This window comes from Megascapheus bottae, chromosome 26, assembly GCF_031878675.1.
Source record: "Megascapheus bottae isolate mThoBot1 chromosome 26, mThoBot2.hap1, whole genome shotgun sequence".
Lineage (NCBI taxonomy): Eukaryota > Metazoa > Chordata > Mammalia > Rodentia > Geomyidae > Megascapheus > Megascapheus bottae.
This window is the reverse complement of record NC_143534.1, coordinates 12,193,897-12,212,148: the sequence shown is the minus strand read 5'-3', so window position 1 is coordinate 12,212,148 and position 18,252 is coordinate 12,193,897. Positions and strand designations below refer to the sequence as shown.

The 18,252-nt window shown below is 41.9% G+C and overlaps 2 protein-coding genes across 2 annotated transcripts in view; one reads left to right on the top strand and one right to left on the bottom strand.

Moving 5' to 3' along the window:
* The first annotated feature begins 3,354 nt into the window (after positions 1 to 3,354).
* On the top strand, positions 3,355 to 11,217 carry C1ql3 (complement C1q like 3). Its single transcript, XM_090318955.1, has 2 exons — positions 3,355 to 4,607; positions 10,243 to 11,217. Exons 1-2 carry the CDS (start codon positions 4,020 to 4,022, stop codon positions 10,420 to 10,422), a joined length of 768 nt encoding a protein of 255 aa, XP_090175081.1. The 5' UTR covers positions 3,355 to 4,019; the 3' UTR covers positions 10,423 to 11,217.
* Positions 11,218 to 12,973: 1,756 nt separating this feature from the next.
* The window catches only part of Pter (phosphotriesterase related), a 60,555-nt gene continuing 55,276 nt past the window's right edge, over positions 12,974 to 18,252 (bottom strand). The window contains exon 5 of the mRNA XM_090318953.1: positions 12,974 to 13,903. Within this exon, the coding sequence (XP_090175079.1) occupies positions 13,693 to 13,903 (211 nt within the window). The 3' untranslated portion in view covers positions 12,974 to 13,692. The remainder of the gene's footprint in view (positions 13,904 to 18,252) is intronic.

Sequence of the window (18,252 nt, the reverse complement as noted above, 5' to 3'; positions counted from 1 at the left end):
CAAGATTTGAAAGCCTGGTCTATCAAACCGCAACAAATCCCAATAGTCTTGGTATGAAACTTTATTTTCATACTTTGGGAAAGGGTAAAATTTTTAAAATTTGTTTTGAGTTTTGTCTTCCTTTATTTTATATTATAGAAGACTACCTATGGTAAGCTTCCTGAAAAACTTTCCTCTCAGGTTTTATCTAAGTCTATCCATATTGTTCACTGCATAACTTTTGTCTGAAATCTAACCCCTTGATTTTAGCTTCTTTTACTAAGCCTGTGTGTTACCATCTAATTCATGGACACATAACACTATTTGATCTTCCATTACACAAGATTCAAGTTTGCATTTACTGGTTTCTTGTTATAAGATGGCTACTATTGCAATTATATGAATCAACTCAATCTTCACAACATGCCTGTGATTTAGGCATGTTATTTCCATCTTGCACTTCAAAAGAAGCACCTTCTCGTCTACTAAACGAAGAAGCTAGGGTTCAAATTAAGACCTCTTTGGTTCCCAGGATGTAGGCAAGTGCTTTCCTAAATTAAGTCTCCAAGCAGACCTGTTAAAGATGAGAATCTATAATTCTTCCATCAAAAGAGTGTATGTCCAGAAATATAATTTGGAGACCCAAAAGTGAAACAAGAGACCTGGTCTCCATTGTTTAAATAAGTTTTATCCCAGCTTCTTTATTTCTTGGAGTTGTTACTCTGTTATTTTTCCTTATTACAGGAATTGCTATTTCAGATTAAGTGCTGTTTGATTTGGAAACTGTTTTCATGACTAAATATTTGTTTGCCTGGTAAGAGCTTAGGGTAATGCTCTGCTGCCAGTGAATGCTCAATAAAGATTAATGGATGGCCACGTTCGTCTGTGTAGGAACTGTGTGCCTAGAATCTGCTTAGATCTTCGAAAGTGACCAGCCATTCCCCTCCTTACATACAAAACAACAACGTAGAGAAAATCACAGGACCACCACTCAAACCTTGTCTTGGGTTTCCAGATTAAACTATATGAAGTGAATGATCCCTGAGGCTAAGATACAAGAAATGGGAAGGTTTTCTTGAGAAAAGAGTTGAGAGATGCTCTGACAATGAGATCTGAGGGTCTTTTTCCAAGATGAATGTCAAATATGAGAGAAAACTTGCTTCTCGGATGAGAAATGCAGAGAATCAAATATTTTTTAATTGACACATTTTTCTATTATTATATACATGTAAAGAGGATGAGTAATATGCCATATCAGATGGTTTATTCAAACTGTCAGAACAAGAGCTGAAGCATGAGTAACTCTCCAAGGAACCTTCTGTGAAATTTGAGCAATAGAAAATGACAGTAAGCTATCATATGTTCATTTACTACCATGAACATGGGTGAAAATTTGGGGGACCATAATATTTTGCCCCAAAGTGCAAAGTGGAATACTTTATACAGGAGAGGAAGCAGACCAAGAACTTAAATTGGACCAAATGTCCAGTTTCCATGCACTACCCAGCTCTCTGGGTCAAGTCTCCCCATTTGCAACCATTCCAACTCTTAAATTTTCATGTCCTTCTTAATAGGCCTTTTCATAAGAGGCGGATTCATGGTGGGAAAGCTCCATGGACCTTGAAGCTTTTGATGAGAATTTATGTATGTACCTCTACCCTTAAAAGTGTTTTAAGAATCTCCTTATCAAACTTCCCTTAGTGAGAGACCTTCTAAATTTGGATAATGCACTATGACAGAGAAGTGAACTTCCATTGGTAATATGAGGGCAGACTGTGGGGTGGGGGATGAGGAGCAGGACCACAGGCTGTGATGGTCACCTGGAGACGAGTACTGCTTGCTGGTTAAAGTCTCATTTGTTCTGGCCTCTCCATTCAGAAGCCTACCCTTAAGTAATCAGGAACCATCCCACCAGCCATCATCTCTGATTGACAAGCAAATGCGTTTGATTGACATACATTGCTCCAGTGGAGAAGTATGATTTAGGAATGGTATTTCTACTTATTTCTTTATGGCCATTCTTGGGCGGGCCTTCTGTATCTGTTGGTAGCCTAAGTTGCCTAATGTCCACTCTCACGACTCTTATTATTCTCAAGCCAAGATCTGTCCCTCCTCTCCCATTGTCCTATTTTTTTCCAGTTTCCTGTCCCCCAATGCACGTGAGGGCGCCACTATGGCACCTGGTTAACTGTTTCTGTATCTCAGACAACAGGCCTTGCCTCCTGCCCTTGGGTAAAGGCTACTTGTCCTCATTAACACTAGAACCTGAGGCATTCTGACATGTGATTGTTTCTCCTGCATGAAGCCAATCCCAACTGCAAGCCCCATGACAGTATCCTCTGCAAAACCATAAGCTGTGAGCTGTCTGCCATTGTTCTGTGGCCCTTATTTTAAAAAATGTTAATAAAAAAGAGTCAGCCTTTTCCCTTCCTGTGGTGGACCATTGAAAATCAAACAGAAAAGAAAAAGAACGTCCTTTGGTTTTTAAATACACCTCACTGTTCTCAAGGTAACAAACATCTTTCATTTAGAAGGCTGGGAATGGGGGGAAAAATCCTAAGGTTAAAAACAAATCGCACGTACCATCTGGAAAACTCTAAAGGGCTCTCTTTGTGTTAAAAGTGGCATTTGTGGGGAGGGGTGGGGCGGAAACACCTGAAACACGGATCACGGGACAAAGAAATCTGATCAAGCCAGCTTCTCCCCCCCTCCCCCAACTTTCACCTGCCTTGCTGCAGTCAGAGCTGCTGGCACTGGGGACACACAGGACTTAAGTGTCACCCTTGAGTCTTGAGGGCAGTGACCCCTCTGTCTCTCCCACAACCCATCCCCACCTCCCAAGTATGCCCAGCCTCAGGCCCAGCCTTTGCTTGGGTTAGGCAAGGGAGTATTCAGATTTTACTGTGCATCCATGTGCAAAGTAGGGGGGGGGGGGAGGAGGCCGAAAAAAAAATCCCACATTGTCAGAGTAATGCCAAACTCTCTCTGAGTGGGATGAGCAGAGCAGATGCTGCACGGAGATGCCAAAGCGGCTCCCCTTCCTCTGCGCCTGGGGTTCCTATAAATTGCTCCGGCGCGCGTTTGTCAGCCTCCTCTTCTCCTGGCAGGTGGTACCCGGGCAGGATTCTGCCTCCAGTCTCTCCGGCGCTGGGCTCCGGGGCCGCCGGGCGTTAGCGCAGCGGCTCTCCTGCTCCTCCGCTCCGGCCCTGTGAACGCCGCCCGCCGCGGACACCAAACCCCAGCGAGCCGCGCGCGCGCGCGGGCGCCAGTCCGCCGGCCAGTCCGCCCGCGCAGCCCCGGGGGCCGCGGAGGGGGGCACCCGAGCCCGCACCGCCTAGCGCGGGGCTTTGGGGGACGGGGAAGGAGGGGGGGGGGCGGTGCGCTGCTATTAGAGTCGTGGTGGTTGCGAAGGAAATAAAAGAAGAAGGAGGAGAAGAAGACGCAGGCAGGGGACTGGAGAACTCCAAGCCGTGAACGCGAGGAGGAAGGCAGGAAAGAAAAAAAAACCAAACCAACAACAACAACAACCAAGCACCAAGACAACTTCGGGTGGAAAGTTGGCGCGAACTGGCTCCGTCGGCAAAACCGGAAAAGTCGATCGCGGGCAGCGGCGGCATAAAAGTGTGAGCGGCTTCCCCGCCGGCAGAGCGCGCGAGGCGGCGGCCGGCCGAGCCTCCTCCCGGGCCCCGCGCCCCGCGCCCGCAGCCACAGGTGCCCCAGGGGTGGGCGGCGGGGCGAGCGGCCGCCGCGCGCTCCCTTACCCGGGCCAGCCGGGACTTGAGCTCCCGTCCCTCGGCGGGCGTCCCCCACTCGCGCCTCGGCCGCCACCGCCGCCTGCCTGCCTGCGGGGCCGCGCGCACCGCCGGCCCGCGGGAGCCCGGGGTTCGGAGCGGGATCGGGGTATCGTTTTTCGGCTCTGAAGAGGTCCCCACCCAACCTTCAAAATTTTGTCCAAAAGCAGACAAGAGGATCGCCCCGCGCTGAGCCGGCTGGTGGGCAGCAGGAGGCGCCTGATCGCCGCCGGGGCGCTGGGGGTGGTGATGGTGCTGCTCCTGGTCATCCTCATCCCGGTGCTGGTCAGCTCGGCCGGCACGTCGGCGCACTACGAGATGCTGGGCACCTGCCGCATGGTCTGCGACCCCTACGGGGGCACCAAGGCGCCCAGCACCGCCGCCACCCCGGACCGCGGCCTCATGCAGTCCCTGCCCACCTTCATCCAGGGTCCCAAAGGCGAGGCCGGCCGGCCGGGGAAGGCAGGCCCCCGTGGGCCCCCAGGTGAGCCGGGGCCGCCGGGGCCCGTGGGGCCCCCGGGGGAGAAGGGCGAGCCGGGTCGCCAGGGCCTGCCGGGCCCTCCGGGGACGCCGGGGCTGAACGCCGCCGGGGCCATCAGCGCGGCCACCTACAGCACCGTGCCCAAGATCGCCTTCTACGCCGGCCTCAAGCGGCAGCACGAAGGCTACGAGGTGCTCAAGTTCGACGACGTGGTCACCAACCTGGGAAACCACTACGATCCCACCACGGGCAAGTTCACCTGCTCCATCCCGGGCATCTACTTCTTCACCTACCACGTCCTCATGCGCGGCGGGGACGGCACCAGCATGTGGGCCGATCTGTGTAAAAACAACCAGGTGAGTGCCGCCCGCCCGCCGGCCGGCCGGGGCGGGCGCGGAGGGCGCGCGGGCGAGAGGGAGGAGAGCCCGGAAATAGGGAGGTGGGAGCCAGCCAAGGAAGGCCGGGCGCGCCCCCCTCGCCCGGACTCCCGGAACCACGACGGCGGAGCGGGTGGGTTGAGCCACGCGGCCGAGGCTGGGGGTCCGGCCGAGAGGCCGGCGCCCCGCGGCTGGGAGCGAGTGGTTCCCGCGGTCGGTGCGCGTCCGAGCCCGCGCGGCCCTCGAGGGGCGAGGAGCCCAGGTCGTCGTCCCCGGGACGACTCCACGTTGGTACGCGAGAATCCCGGCGCAGGGCCTGGCGCTGCTCCGGCCGGCCCGGGGGTCGGGGGAGGGGGGGCTGGTCGACGGTTCGGAACCCCTGGAGCCCAAATGGGCGTGTCCGAGAGAGGAACTCCGGGGAGAGTGGGCACCGGAGGAGCGAGTCCTGGGCTGGGCGCATCCCGGATGGAAGCGGGGCTGTGCGGGGTGGGGGAGCAGGGCGCGCGCAGGGCCTTGGGGGACCGTCCAGGCCGTGAAAGGCACCCCAAGTCCCTTTAAAAAGACTGCACTTTACGTTTCAGAGGGAAATAAACACAGAACAGGTGGGAAGCCAGGAATGGGAGGGAAAAGTCAAACCACACGCGTGCCTGGACGACGCCCCACACTGGTGGTGTGACTGGAGCAGAGCGCGCGCCCCAGGGTGGCACGGGGGACCGGGTTCTGGGTGGGGGGTTGTGGCTCTCGTGGCCAGGGATCCCCAGGGCCCTTGCCAGGGACCCTGGTGCACAGTTCAGGGGTCTGCAGTGCCCTGTTAGGGTGTCTTTACTGCTTGCTGGGAAATCCAAGGCCAAAGCAAAAAGCGAAGCATCTGATCTCTAGGTCAGAGGAGGAAAATTGTATTTGTAACTAACTGAAAGTGCAATGGGGACTTTCTCTACAGGCCAAGTCAACAGGCACTGGAGTGAGGCCTTGTGAGCTAAGGGAGGGTGGGCAGGGTGGGGGGTTCTGGGTTAAGTCCCAGGGTTTTAATATTGCATGCTGAGAGCAACGCACAAAAAGGTCCCCCATCCACCCTCAAAAGGCCTCACCCCATGCAGTAACTTCGCCTTAACAAGGGGCTGTTGGCTTTTGGGGAGTCACTAACCCTGCAGAAATTCAAAACCTTTTAGCCAAACCTCAATTTTTTTTTAAATTAAGTATCACTAAAGCAACATTTCTTCCCAAGACCTATTTCTATGTCAGAATTTCATGTCCCAGAGTGAAAGATAAAAGTCCCAAATTTATGAGAGAACTTTATTCTTTATTTAAGTCCACAAATAACTTTTCTACAAATAATTTCCAGGACCCTCAGGATAGAGAGAACTAAAAGAAAAAAATGGCCACCAGGAGGCACTGACAAGGTTGTTAATTATAGTTATTATGCACGAATATAAAATTATGAGAAAAAAAATAAAATAAAATTATGAGAAATAAAAACTATTCATAGAGCAGGGATATAGTTATAGGTAAATGGTTATAAAGGGCATGACTCACTGTACCAAAATAGAGGCACTGTGTCACCCCAACATGGTTTATGCACAGCCCCTCAGCAGGCAGCCAAGAGGCCTCCCCCTTATTTACAAATTGGCTCTCTACTGACACAATAGCTAGGTCTGGAAAATATGATCAAGCTGAACTGATTTTTCTTTTGAGAAGTATCAATTTAAATGAATTAATATTCCACCTCTACCAACAAGAACAAAAATGGTCACTATTTTTTTTAACTCTCTGGAAATCACAAATGGATGAAAAACCAGGAAATAAGAGGCTTAAATTAGTTGAAATGCTGACGTCTAAACTTAGAGCTTGCATGTGGTACCCTGATACTGAGAACCCCATTCTGTATAAGAATTTGGGGATGCTTTGTTGCAAAAGCATTTCATTGTTTGTGGTGTAGACAGCTCCTTCGGATCAATCAGTCCTGCACAGGAATTCCTATGATCATGATCAGGATAAGACAGATTGTTGGCCTATGATCTACAGTGCTTTTCATTGCGAATATTAGGCTGCTACAAAAAAGTATGCAACAGGTAATTCAGAAAAAATAAATGTATAATGGTAAACAATATTTTCTGAGGGCAGCATGTATTATTTTAGAAAATCGCTTTTGCAGTGTTACTGTTAAGGGATTTCTTCTCCAGAAATATTTCATAAAGTGGAAGCTGCAGTCAGTTACAAGTGGGAAATCTTTTAAAAATCTCTTTTTATTAATTCTAAATAAATACTTTATCCTTGATTTTCAATTATATTCATGTCTGATCACATCTTTGAATGGCAGGTCCCCCCCCCCTGAGCTGACCTAATTTGTTTTCATAAAACAGAAACTCAGAGATCCATGTCAGTGTAATGTTCTATGGATTAAGAAGATTTTTGAGAAGCCCAAGAATTAAACAAAATGAAATGCAGTTGACTATGGAAAAGAGCAATGCCTCTGGGCCCAAACCAGATGAGAGCCATTTTATCCATGCTTGGTATTGAATCTAGGATTGCAGATGGAAACGTCAGAGGCCAGTAAATTAACCTGATGTGCCACTTAACCTTTTGTTTATGATTCCACAGAAGTACAATGAAAATGAAATTATGAGAACATCAGTGGCAATTAATTAAATTAGCAAATGTTACCATAAATATTGTCTCTAATGATAAATCCTCAATAATTAAATGACGCTGAAACTATACAACCTATCCCATTGTCACAAACATGCCACTAAAAGGATCACAGCTCTTGTATCCCTTGTGAAAACATCAACCTAAATTCATTTGTAGCATTTGTAGCATTCTTAGCATGCTTGATATATATATACTACATATGTAGTATATATATATGTGAAAGAAAAAATGGTCTCAAATACCTTTATGTAAATACATGAAAAATTTAAATGTTTGTATTCTTATACCTGGAAACTTGATAAATGTTACCTGAAAACAATTATCATTATGCTACTATCATAATAAACCACTATAATAAAAACTATACTGGCTTAGAACTATAAAGTAATCAAAGACTAATTCTTTAAGAATGAAGGACTTATGGCACCATGAGTATGAACTATATTGGCAAGAATGATAAGTTGATGGTTTGATATTCATTTATTAAAGAGATTAATGACATGTCAAATGAACGGTCTTTTTCAGAAACAATGAAACCTGGGCTAAGGATAAAACAGAATCTATACAGTTCACATCAGGAAAGACAGCACAGCAAATTTAGGTAGAAATAAGTATATTGGGGGTGAGGAAAAGGTGCACTATATTCCTTAACAAAAATGCAGAAATCAGTGTACATTTAGGAAACTGCAAATAGCCTCCTCTGCATGGCCTCTCAAAGGAAAAATGACTGAAGTCACTGAGTTAGGTCTTGGTGCTTGAAATGCCAGGTCCCTTTATCCCTTTAGAATGTGATCAGGTGAGCAAGAGTGCTCAAATTTGGTATTTAATTCGAAAAATCATATGGTGCCACATAAGTTGAAGTCTTAGAGGATTACCTTCATTCAAAAGCAATCTCATTGGCTTTCTTCCACAAAGGAAGTAAAAAGCTAAGGCTGGAATCATTCTAATGCATTTGTGGGATTTTGTGGTTACACCTAATGAATTAGTTTTGTGGCCCTGCCCTACAGAATAAAAACTGCATTATATGGTTAAGAGGTTATCTCTGAACCAAATGATTTATTGTATTCTTGTGCCCAAATACCTTCATGCAGAAAACAATGATAATCATAGTATACACTGAATACCCAAAGCACTGAGTAAAATGAGTGTTTGGATATTAAAATTGTAGCTGTGAAGTATATTGTTTGATAATTAATTAACATATTACTGAGGTTGCTAATTGCTATTTTGTATTTAAAATTTTCTCATCCATTAAAAATTCACATGCTCCAAAAATTAAGTCATAATTATTATATTCTTCTTGTGAAGAGAATTTTCCCTGGGAATTAATGGCTAGATAAATTTAACAAATCAAAGCATTCAGCTTCTACAAACTGGTGATTAGTTCCTTGGAAATATTATGAAGCTCAAAACTATTATTATTTGAGTCAAAACAGATCATCTTATTCTTGCTTTGTATACTTAAGTCAATGCTTCTAAGTATGATTACATGGTATATCGCTTTCATTGTATTAGTGCCAGTTATCACAGCATTACGCAATTCTAAATCTGTTAAGCCCTTTTTTCCTTTTGTTATATGATATCCAGAAAGAAATAGTTAAAATACTACTCAAATTACTTTCCAAGTTCAGCAGTGTCAAAGAGCCTTCTACTTTTTTTTTTTTTTACCATTTCAGCATTAATGTGAGAACATGTCATCACATGAAAATTTAATTGGAAAACCTATCATTTAAATTTTGAAAGAAATGCAGGGAAAATGCTTGACTTATGTCTCAGTTCTCTCATTTTGCCAAGTGATAAAATCCAGCATATTGTACCCCAAGTCATGCATTATTACATACTGCAGGTTTACAAAACCACTAAATCACTTGCTATGTTATTCAGGGAAATATCATTATAGTGGAATAGAAAACAAGCCACAAAGTAGAAGATATGTTACAGAAATAAATCAGATACAAGCCTGCCTATTGAAAGAGTTTCCAAGGCAGAAGCAAAATATGTCTAAATGAATATGAAGCTTAATTTGAGAATGTGACAGAATGTCCACATTACAGGATATGATAGGCCATTTGACTGTTTGCAAATGTTTATCAACTCAGACATGAGACCACAGGCATAAGCAGATTCTACGCAGCTTCCTGAACACAAACCACATGTTTAGAATCTCCCAAACAGAGAGGATATTCAGTGAAAGCATTAAAAAAAAAACTCTAGACTTTTAAGACCTCTCACCTTAGAGATTTAGTTCTTTCTGTAACTTCTAGATCTGCTGAAATTAGATTGTCGATTTAAATGCACATATAATTAAAGGGTGAAAAGGCATAAGTGGAAAAAAAAGAACTCTGAAAACATGGGTGAGAAAACCAAAGATGTTAAAATGAGTTATGCATTTGAAGTAGACTACTAACAGGGGCTTTACTTATATTAGATTTCAAAATCCCTAAATCAAAGGGTTTTCTTCCTTTTTGTTTTTCTTCCTATGTTGTAACAGAGTGATATTTCCTTGGGTCTTTGTCTACTTTAGATCTTGATTTTCTTGTTATAAACAACGGAAGACTTGAACTTCTATACTCATACACGATGGCTAGAAGATTACAATTTGGCTTAAATTAAGATGTAAACCATTGTGATGATTCCTAGGCCATGAAGTGATTGAGCATAGGAATTCAAGGAATTAAACAAAATCGTGGTGTGGGAAGAGATGAAATTGTTTGCAGTGTTATTTATAAAAGACGTGTTGAACAGTCCTCATGAACGCAGTCTTGGCTCTCTTTTTTTCCTCTTTTCCAATACCAGAGAAGGAACTGTTACAGAAAAACAAAAATCTGTACAGAGCTAGACCAGGCAGACATCTTTCTACTATATTTGGTGCTGTGGCAGCCAAGTCGACTGTCTATGAATGGCTCAAAGGAAAACCTGAGAATTCTTTTCTGGACTCTAATGCTTGCTTGTGTGTTTCACGTAGGTCCGTGCTAGCGCAATTGCCCAAGATGCTGATCAAAATTACGACTATGCCAGTAACAGTGTCGTTCTTCACCTGGAGCCAGGAGACGAAGTCTACATCAAGTTAGATGGCGGGAAAGCCCACGGAGGAAACAACAACAAATACAGCACCTTTTCTGGATTTATTATTTATGCTGACTGATCATGCAGAAACTAAGCATATTGTTCTGAGTTTGAACTCTGGAACTGGATGACTAACGTCAGTGAATCAAGGATGCAAGGGGGTGCCAGTCGATTGATTGAAGGCACCCCAGTTGTGTATAGAAGGGGAGATCCAATGCTACCTGACTCACATCTGTATCCCTCAGAAACATCATGTAAAAAATATATATTTAAAGCAAGATAAGCAGATGTGTGATCCACTATCGCCAAAGCAAATACTCCTTATTGTTAGTGTCCATGTGAATGAAGTCCTATAGAGATCACAAATTTTTATAGAAAAATCTAAGAGACTGAATTATTTCTTCAATATATATGACCCTTTGGTGTACTGTGATCTTGCTGCTTTTATCCATATGTCAGCTTTGGTTCTTGTGAGTTTACCTGCTTATTATGATATTTGGAGTCTTTTCACAGTGTGGGGGAAAAGAAAAACATTTTACCCTGTAGAAGAAGGAGGAAGAAGAGGAGGAGGTCTAATTGAAGTAATGCTGTTTGTCCCCAAAGAAATTGTTTGCCTTGTTCTCTTAACTTTAGAGCTGGACTTGGAAATGATTCAACTTCAAGCCTTAACCTGGAATTTTCTGAATTCGTGGGAATTCCCAAGCCTATGGTCATTTTCACATTTTCCTTTTCTTAAGAAGTTCCCCCCCCACCTCTCCTAGTGATAGTCTTTCAAAATAGTGGTTGAATTTTTACCATAGGATTACCCCTTCTCTATGTGTGAAAATGTGTATTTATGGATGGTATTTTGAAACCCTCTGTGTGTCCAGTTTGTCAGTAGATAGAATACACTTAGAATTTTTTGGGTAGTCAAAGAAATTTCTTCTTTGGTATTAAATCAGACGGAGGCTTTTGCCTTTTTTGGAATGGAAGATTATGCAACACACAAAGGTTTAGTTGGACCTACTGTAAGTGTCACAGAGGGGGACACTCAGTGAAGCCTCCAGGTACCCCACATCTGTGGCCTGAGGTGATTTCACAACAAATAATTTTACCTATAACCAACATGACAACAAAGTGTGTATATTTTATAGAGATACCTGACATACACATACACACATATTTATATACCTATATGTTAGATAAAATATTATCTACAGAGATGGGTTCCGTCCATGCAACAGTGTCTTGTAGAGCCTCATAAATTTAAAAAGTAGAAAGTAAATATGTGTATGTATGTATATAAGTGTATATATATATATACACATACACATACATACACACAGACAAGCCTGCACAAATTATTTGACTTATTTTGGATCGAAATATATTTTAGATGAGAAAATATATATGGACTAGCGACATAATAAAACTTCCTTCTCTTTAAGACTTATCCTGAAGATTAAATATCACTAGATTAAAATGCCCTATGTTTCACGTGTGTGAAGATTAACTCTGTGGTTTCTTTATTTTCTCATCAATATCTTAACTACACTTTCTGGATGACTGGTAATGTCAGGAATGTGGGAAAAAACGTAGCTCTCCTTCACAGTATCTATGGAATTACATGGGTTGGAGTTGTCATTTTTTTTTCTTTTGTCTCAAATGGATGGAAGCAGGAAGTAGATTCTCTCTATTGAGTTATACTGCCAAGAGTGATCTCTTTAATTTATGGAAAATATTAAAATGCATGTTGAGCCATCCAAACAACCACAAACTTCCACCATGACAGTGAAAACATCCATTTCCCTTTTAGTTGTCTTTGAAGACTTTCTGACAAGATTTCAAAAACAGGGATTTAAAAGTCTGCTTGTTTTATTGAAGGACATTTGCATTTTTTTTCATTTAAAGGAATTGATTTGTAGTCCTGGCTCATTCCACCTCGGTACTTTCTGTTCTAATCCACAGAAAGTGTGAGCATCTTTGATCAACTGAAATATCTCTAATTTAGCAAACTTCAACCTTCCAAGAGTTATGCATGACATTCCAGTCCAGTGGTGGTGTTTGCTCTTCTGTGTCAGTCAGTGCCTGATCCGAGTAACTGATATGGAATAGAATAAAAAAATACTTAGTCTAGTCATTAAGAATAATGACTAGTACTATTTAATTTTTCTGATAACTCACAAATGAACTGCAATAGTTCTAGTTTCTGTTTAACAACCAATATTTGTCAAAAAAATTGTCAGTAAGGGAATTTTTGAGATGTGTTTAGGTACCTAATATTGCAGGGAGGAGTTGATCTAAAGACTCATTGATAGATAGCAATGAATATAAATTAAAAATTTTAACTTTTTTTTAAGTGTTACTTACAAAAAATATCAGGGCTGGATATCTTTTAAAGAGTAGGCTTTAGAAGCAGACTGTCATTTCCAATAGATTTGATTTATTCTTTAGACAAATAAGCATTATTTTCTCTACTTAGGCCTGAGGGAGAGAAATAACAAAAAAAGTAAAGGAAATAAGGGGAATATACTATATTATATATATGGCAAACATTTTTTTTGCATTATATCTTATGAATTAATTACATCGTGGCCTTTGCTATTATAATTGTAATGGTTCATTAAACTATATTATGTAATATATTATGACTTTTATGATTGAATTTTTATAATTCAGTATTACTGTGTGTTCTTATACAAACTTTGTAAAACACAACAAAACTTATAGCAAAAAAACTGATACCAGAAAGCCAATGCTATCAAAACTGATTTATTACAAGCATTTAGAGATGGGTGGAGCTCACATAATTAGCCTACCAAAATAATTTCATTGTTGAAAATTGGTAATTATATAACTGTATCCTTGGCTTTAAAAAAGGCTTAAAATTTAACTTCCCTTGCTGCAAAAGCTATTTTAACATGCCATATTATGCATTAAGCATTAATTAAAGAACAGCAGGATAATTAGTAGGATCATCAATATTACAAGAAACATTAGATTGTTCCAGAAGGGGGCAATTTAACACTTTAAATTTTCTCAAGTAGTGTAGATGATAGACTGGGAAACAAGCAAAACAAACAATCAGAAAAAGCAGCTCTTAGGGGATATAGATTTTAAATCATTGTTGAGAAATATGCACTTCAGTATTTATTTGAAGGTGAAGCCAGAGGGCTCATTTAAGGCTCAGGAACTCCTCAGAGGCACAAATGTAATAGCTACTCAGTTTTCAGAGAGGGCAAACTACTCTTTCTCATCAGAAGGAAGCAGCCATTTGTCCCTAAGAGTTCTGATGACGAGGATGGGTTTGAAATCATTGGCAGTTAGCTGCAAGCTTCACACAGAAGGTACACATCTCCAAGTGACTGTTTTACTTGAAAGTTAGCCATCGCTTAGGGTTTTCAATTAATATCTTGTCAAGTACATGCTCACTGATGCCCCTAAGTAACATTTTAGGAACAATGTTGGTGAGTATGTGAGAATAGCCGTGACCCCCATATTTCATCAGGCGATGCTTCGTGTGAATGTCATGTGCCATCAGAATTTGATCTTCATATCCCTCATCCACCAGGAAACGTACCCTGTTAAAAAAGAAAAAAGAAATGTTAACTCTTTACATGCCATTCCACACTTCACATTTTAGCCTTTTAGGACTCTTTCAACTTCTTAATCATAAAAAATCTATTGTGCTTGTCGTAAACATATTGCCCTTTCCTGTGGCTTCTGTATTGGGAGACCCTTAATAAATATTATGTGGAGATGATGATAATGATGATGAATTGTTGCATCCTAATAGGAATGACATCCTGTCTCACATCCACGGAAACCTTTACCCTATGGTATTTAGGTTGCATGAAAGGCAGCTTTCCATAGTTGCGCCAGTTGAAATGACTGACCACTGATTTCCCACTTCACTGAACAATCGCTCTGCTCTTTAAAACATGTCTCTTAGCAGGCTCAGTTCTTGGAGATTTCATTCTCATCTTCACTCTTCCTTTAGTCAAATCACTAGGAAGATGTGATTAAGAAAGGAAGAAAAAGGGATGGTGATGTGATCCCAGCACTCAAGAGGCAGATTCAGGTGGATCCAGACTTTCAGGCCAGCCTGAACTATGTACTGGGATCCTATCTCAACCCCCTGATACCTCCACAAAAGAACATCTTCATACAAACAAAACACTCAAGGATAACATCAGGTGCTTTACTAAAGAAAGGTATGTGAAACACAGCCAATAAAAATGGATTGGCAAAAGTACTCCTGCTTTTGGGACATTTAGTTCCCTGAAATCTATGGGAATGTTGACTTAGTAGTAACTGTTAAATGGTAATTAAGTTGGCTAGAAAGTCTCAGTTAGAACAATGAGCGGTTCCTTTAAATTTATAGTTGGTTGATTAAAGAACAGCTGCCTGACTAAAAGTGTAATCTGCTTTGCTTGGTGCTTTGCTTAAGTGCTATAATCCTCAGAGTGAGTCACCTTCTGACAGCCACCATCTGTACGTATCTGCACTCTGGCCACTGTCCTTCCTCACTTCTGGGGTCTCTGATGGCACAGATGCAACTTGCAAACAATGGCTCATCTCACCCTGGGAAGCATCTAGGCGGTAAATGGATATGGGTGGACAGACAGAGCCCCTTCTTCTAAGAGCTGAATATTTGAAAGAGATACATTTTATTTCAATGGATAACATGAGTTGGGCATGAGTCTTCTTTATTCACTACTAAGATAAGGAAAATGTGGGCTACTACAGACAAAACTCAAGCACAAAGCTTGCCCTCTGAGAACACACCCTATGAATTACATTACAAATGAAGGTCACCACTTGTATTTGAAGGTCAAAGGAATGCTAGGGCTAGAACAGAGGAGTCAACCTGGGTGCTTTGTCTACAGACCAATGTGCATGCCAAAAGAACCCATGTCTGCCCTCTAAGAGTATAGCATGCTATTTGTACCACCAAGGTTACTTGAAATTTGCTCAAATTTGTTCTGAAGTGATCATCAACAATCACTTTTGGACAAACTCTATTTACATAGGTATTTATCTAAGAGAGTTATGGGATCATTTATGAAAGAAGAGAAAGATTATAATGATGAAGCTAGTACAACATTTAACTGCAAGCAGGAACTCAGTATAGAAAGGTTTAATTCATCCTTTCTCCTAATACTCAATAAGGCTTGTACAAAAATTTCAGATCTCTTTTCCTTATCTGAGTACCTCATTACTGCAAAGGCATACATATGAGTAAACAAACTCCTGTAAGATGCCACTTTTTTTTAACAGCTGGAAATACCGAAGTTATCCATTTGGGAACTAGTAAAGAAAGAATGTTGGAGATTAAACACATTTATTTACAAATGGGAATGCTTACAGCTCATTAAGTCAAGGATCTTGAGACTAGGGCTCTCATGATCAAGATGATATCATAGCTCTAGAAACACCATGATATCCAGACTCTCAAGGAAACCTGCTTGGCCAGGCCTGAGCTAAGACACCCGCTCTCTTGCTGTGCCACTGTGTAGAAGAACAGGAGTTACAGAGATGCTGCCAGAAGGGAGGAACCACTACAGATGAGAAGACAAAAAATCGGAGTAATTATAGCAATACAAATGAGTTTGTGTTTTGCAAACAAATATTAGAGAGAGACTATAACGTGTGAAAAGGCAGAGATATAATAAGATTTGAGAAATGGAGCATAAGATTGAAAACAGGTGTTAGACACAGAATTTCTGGTGCTGCAAACCAGAGGTAGGCAGAAGCGTGTTTCTATGCACTAGCGCTTCATAGGTTCCAGACTAGTATGGCTGAAAAAGGACTATAGATGAATGATGAACATCAACCTTTCAAGACTCAAAGACAGTGGGATACTGGAACACGCAGAGCCCCAAAGATCATTAAGGTATGAACATGACCTTGACTTGGGTAAAGTGATTCAATGCATGACTTCTATTCAATAAAGGTAAGGGCTGGAATGTGGAGTATGTGGTAGAATATTTGCCTAGCAAGAATAAGGGCCATGAGTTCAAACTCCAGTATTGCCAGAAATAAGTTGAGCATACATACACATGCAAACATGTATGTGTATATATAGCTTGGTACATGTTCTTGCATATATATGGCATATGTATAATCATATATATGTATATTCCCATGTATATGGATAGTCGTCTGTCTGAAATTGTGATGCACTTTGATGCTTGAGGAAGGTTTACATTTGGCACAAAAATAGATAACCACAATTAATTTTTTGTCCTTGATCTAACAGCCAAAAGGAGCCGAGAAGCTGATCAGGAATGTTTGAGAAGCCATCTCTTCTTTCATAGGTTCTTCGTAGACAATCATTTTACAGATCTTCTGCTTGTTCTAGAAGGAAACTTATAAAAGACACAGAGTTGCAAAGACACATTTTATTACCACAAAGAGTGGCAGGAAAAGGAATCAGATCCTTATTAGCTTCCTGTTTCTAAGATGAGTTGTACAAAATGTTAAGAGAATCCATGATGAGAGATGAGAAAGACCTACCATTCCACCTATTTTAAATTCTAGAATATTTAGGACAAGGAATATTCATTTTGGAGTATGGCACAAATGAATGTGAGTCTGGGGAAACCTGTTAGCCTCTCATAATGGTCTTCTTGAACAGAAAAATTAAAATCACAAAACAGAAGAAACAACACATCTATTTGTCAAAGAGCTTATTTGTGTAGTTGAAAATACCTCACTTCCCATGGATCAAGCGTCAAAGCAGTTTGCTCTTATAGGCTCATTGCTACCTTACATAATTCTAAAGTTAGAATTTACCAACTAGCTCTCTCTTCTCTCTCTCTCTCTCTCTCTCTCTCTCTCTCTCTCTCTCTCTCTCTCTCTCTCTCTCTCTCTCTCTCTCTGATATTGAACTGGAAGCTTGTTTTATGGTTTCTCAGATCACTGAGGAAGAATGCCAATACACAAGGGTAACAGAGAAGCATAGAGATGCAAACATGGGCTTCCCGGGAGAACAATCCTGAAAGACTGCGAATGATCACTGACTGCTTCTGGATACAGCTCTCAACCTCCTCTGGAAGCTCAACTGACCATACCTGAGCTTGATCATTGTCACTCATGGGGACACACACCTCTATTCTGGTTTTGCGTGTTCCCCATTCCGATAAGATTTTTCACTCCTATTCTGGTTCTTGTCATCATGGAAAACTGTTTCCACTCTGAAATCCGAATCCCCAGTTTTCCTTTCTGATCAGTTTACCTCTTTCTGCTTTAGTCCACTCGCCCACTTCCACTGTATCTATTGAACACTTCATGAAAAACTCATTTGTCCTTCTACATATTGCGATATATCTGTTTTTCCTTCCATCTCAGACTCCATGACTTGTGTCTCAATCCTTTGTTCTTTCGGCTTTCACTTGCAACTTTCAGATAGAATCCAAGCCCTGGATCTCTAACTGTTTATTTTTTTTTCTAATTTCTAAATACAAAGCTTCTCTGGTCCAGCTACAGAAACTCACAACATTTTTCTTTTCTAGAAAACAGTAATCAAATCACATGCCTTGCAATCATAATTCCCATAATTCCCTGGGTCTCCCTGTCCTGCTTTCTTCATCCACCTCACTGTTGCTTCTAGGCTTCATTTCCCTCTAAAAGTCCTACCTGGAATCCACTCCTTCTTTCTCAGGCCATGATCATGACTACCTTATAGGACACAAGAAAACACATGGCTCTGTGGCTTCTATTTCCTGTTCCTCTAGCTGGGAGGTTTATCTTCATGCATGCCATTACTTGCTTTCCACTGTCACATTTCAATGACCTTTTCAACCAATTTTCTGTTAGTTTCCAAGATTCCATCTTTTTGGTTCCTTTAGGAATCTTGACCTTTATTCCTTCTCTCCTCAGATATCTTAAAGTGAATATCTATCGAATACTTCCATATTCTGCAGCA

Coding starts and splice junctions, on each gene's coding strand:
- C1ql3 (XM_090318955.1), top strand. CDS start 4,020: ATGGTGCTGCTCCTGGTCATCCTCATCCCGGTGCTGGTCAGCTCGGCC. Junction 4,608..10,242: donor ATCTGTGTAAAAACAACCAG/GTGAGTGCCGCC, acceptor TGTTTCACGTAG/GTCCGTGCTAGCGCAATTGC.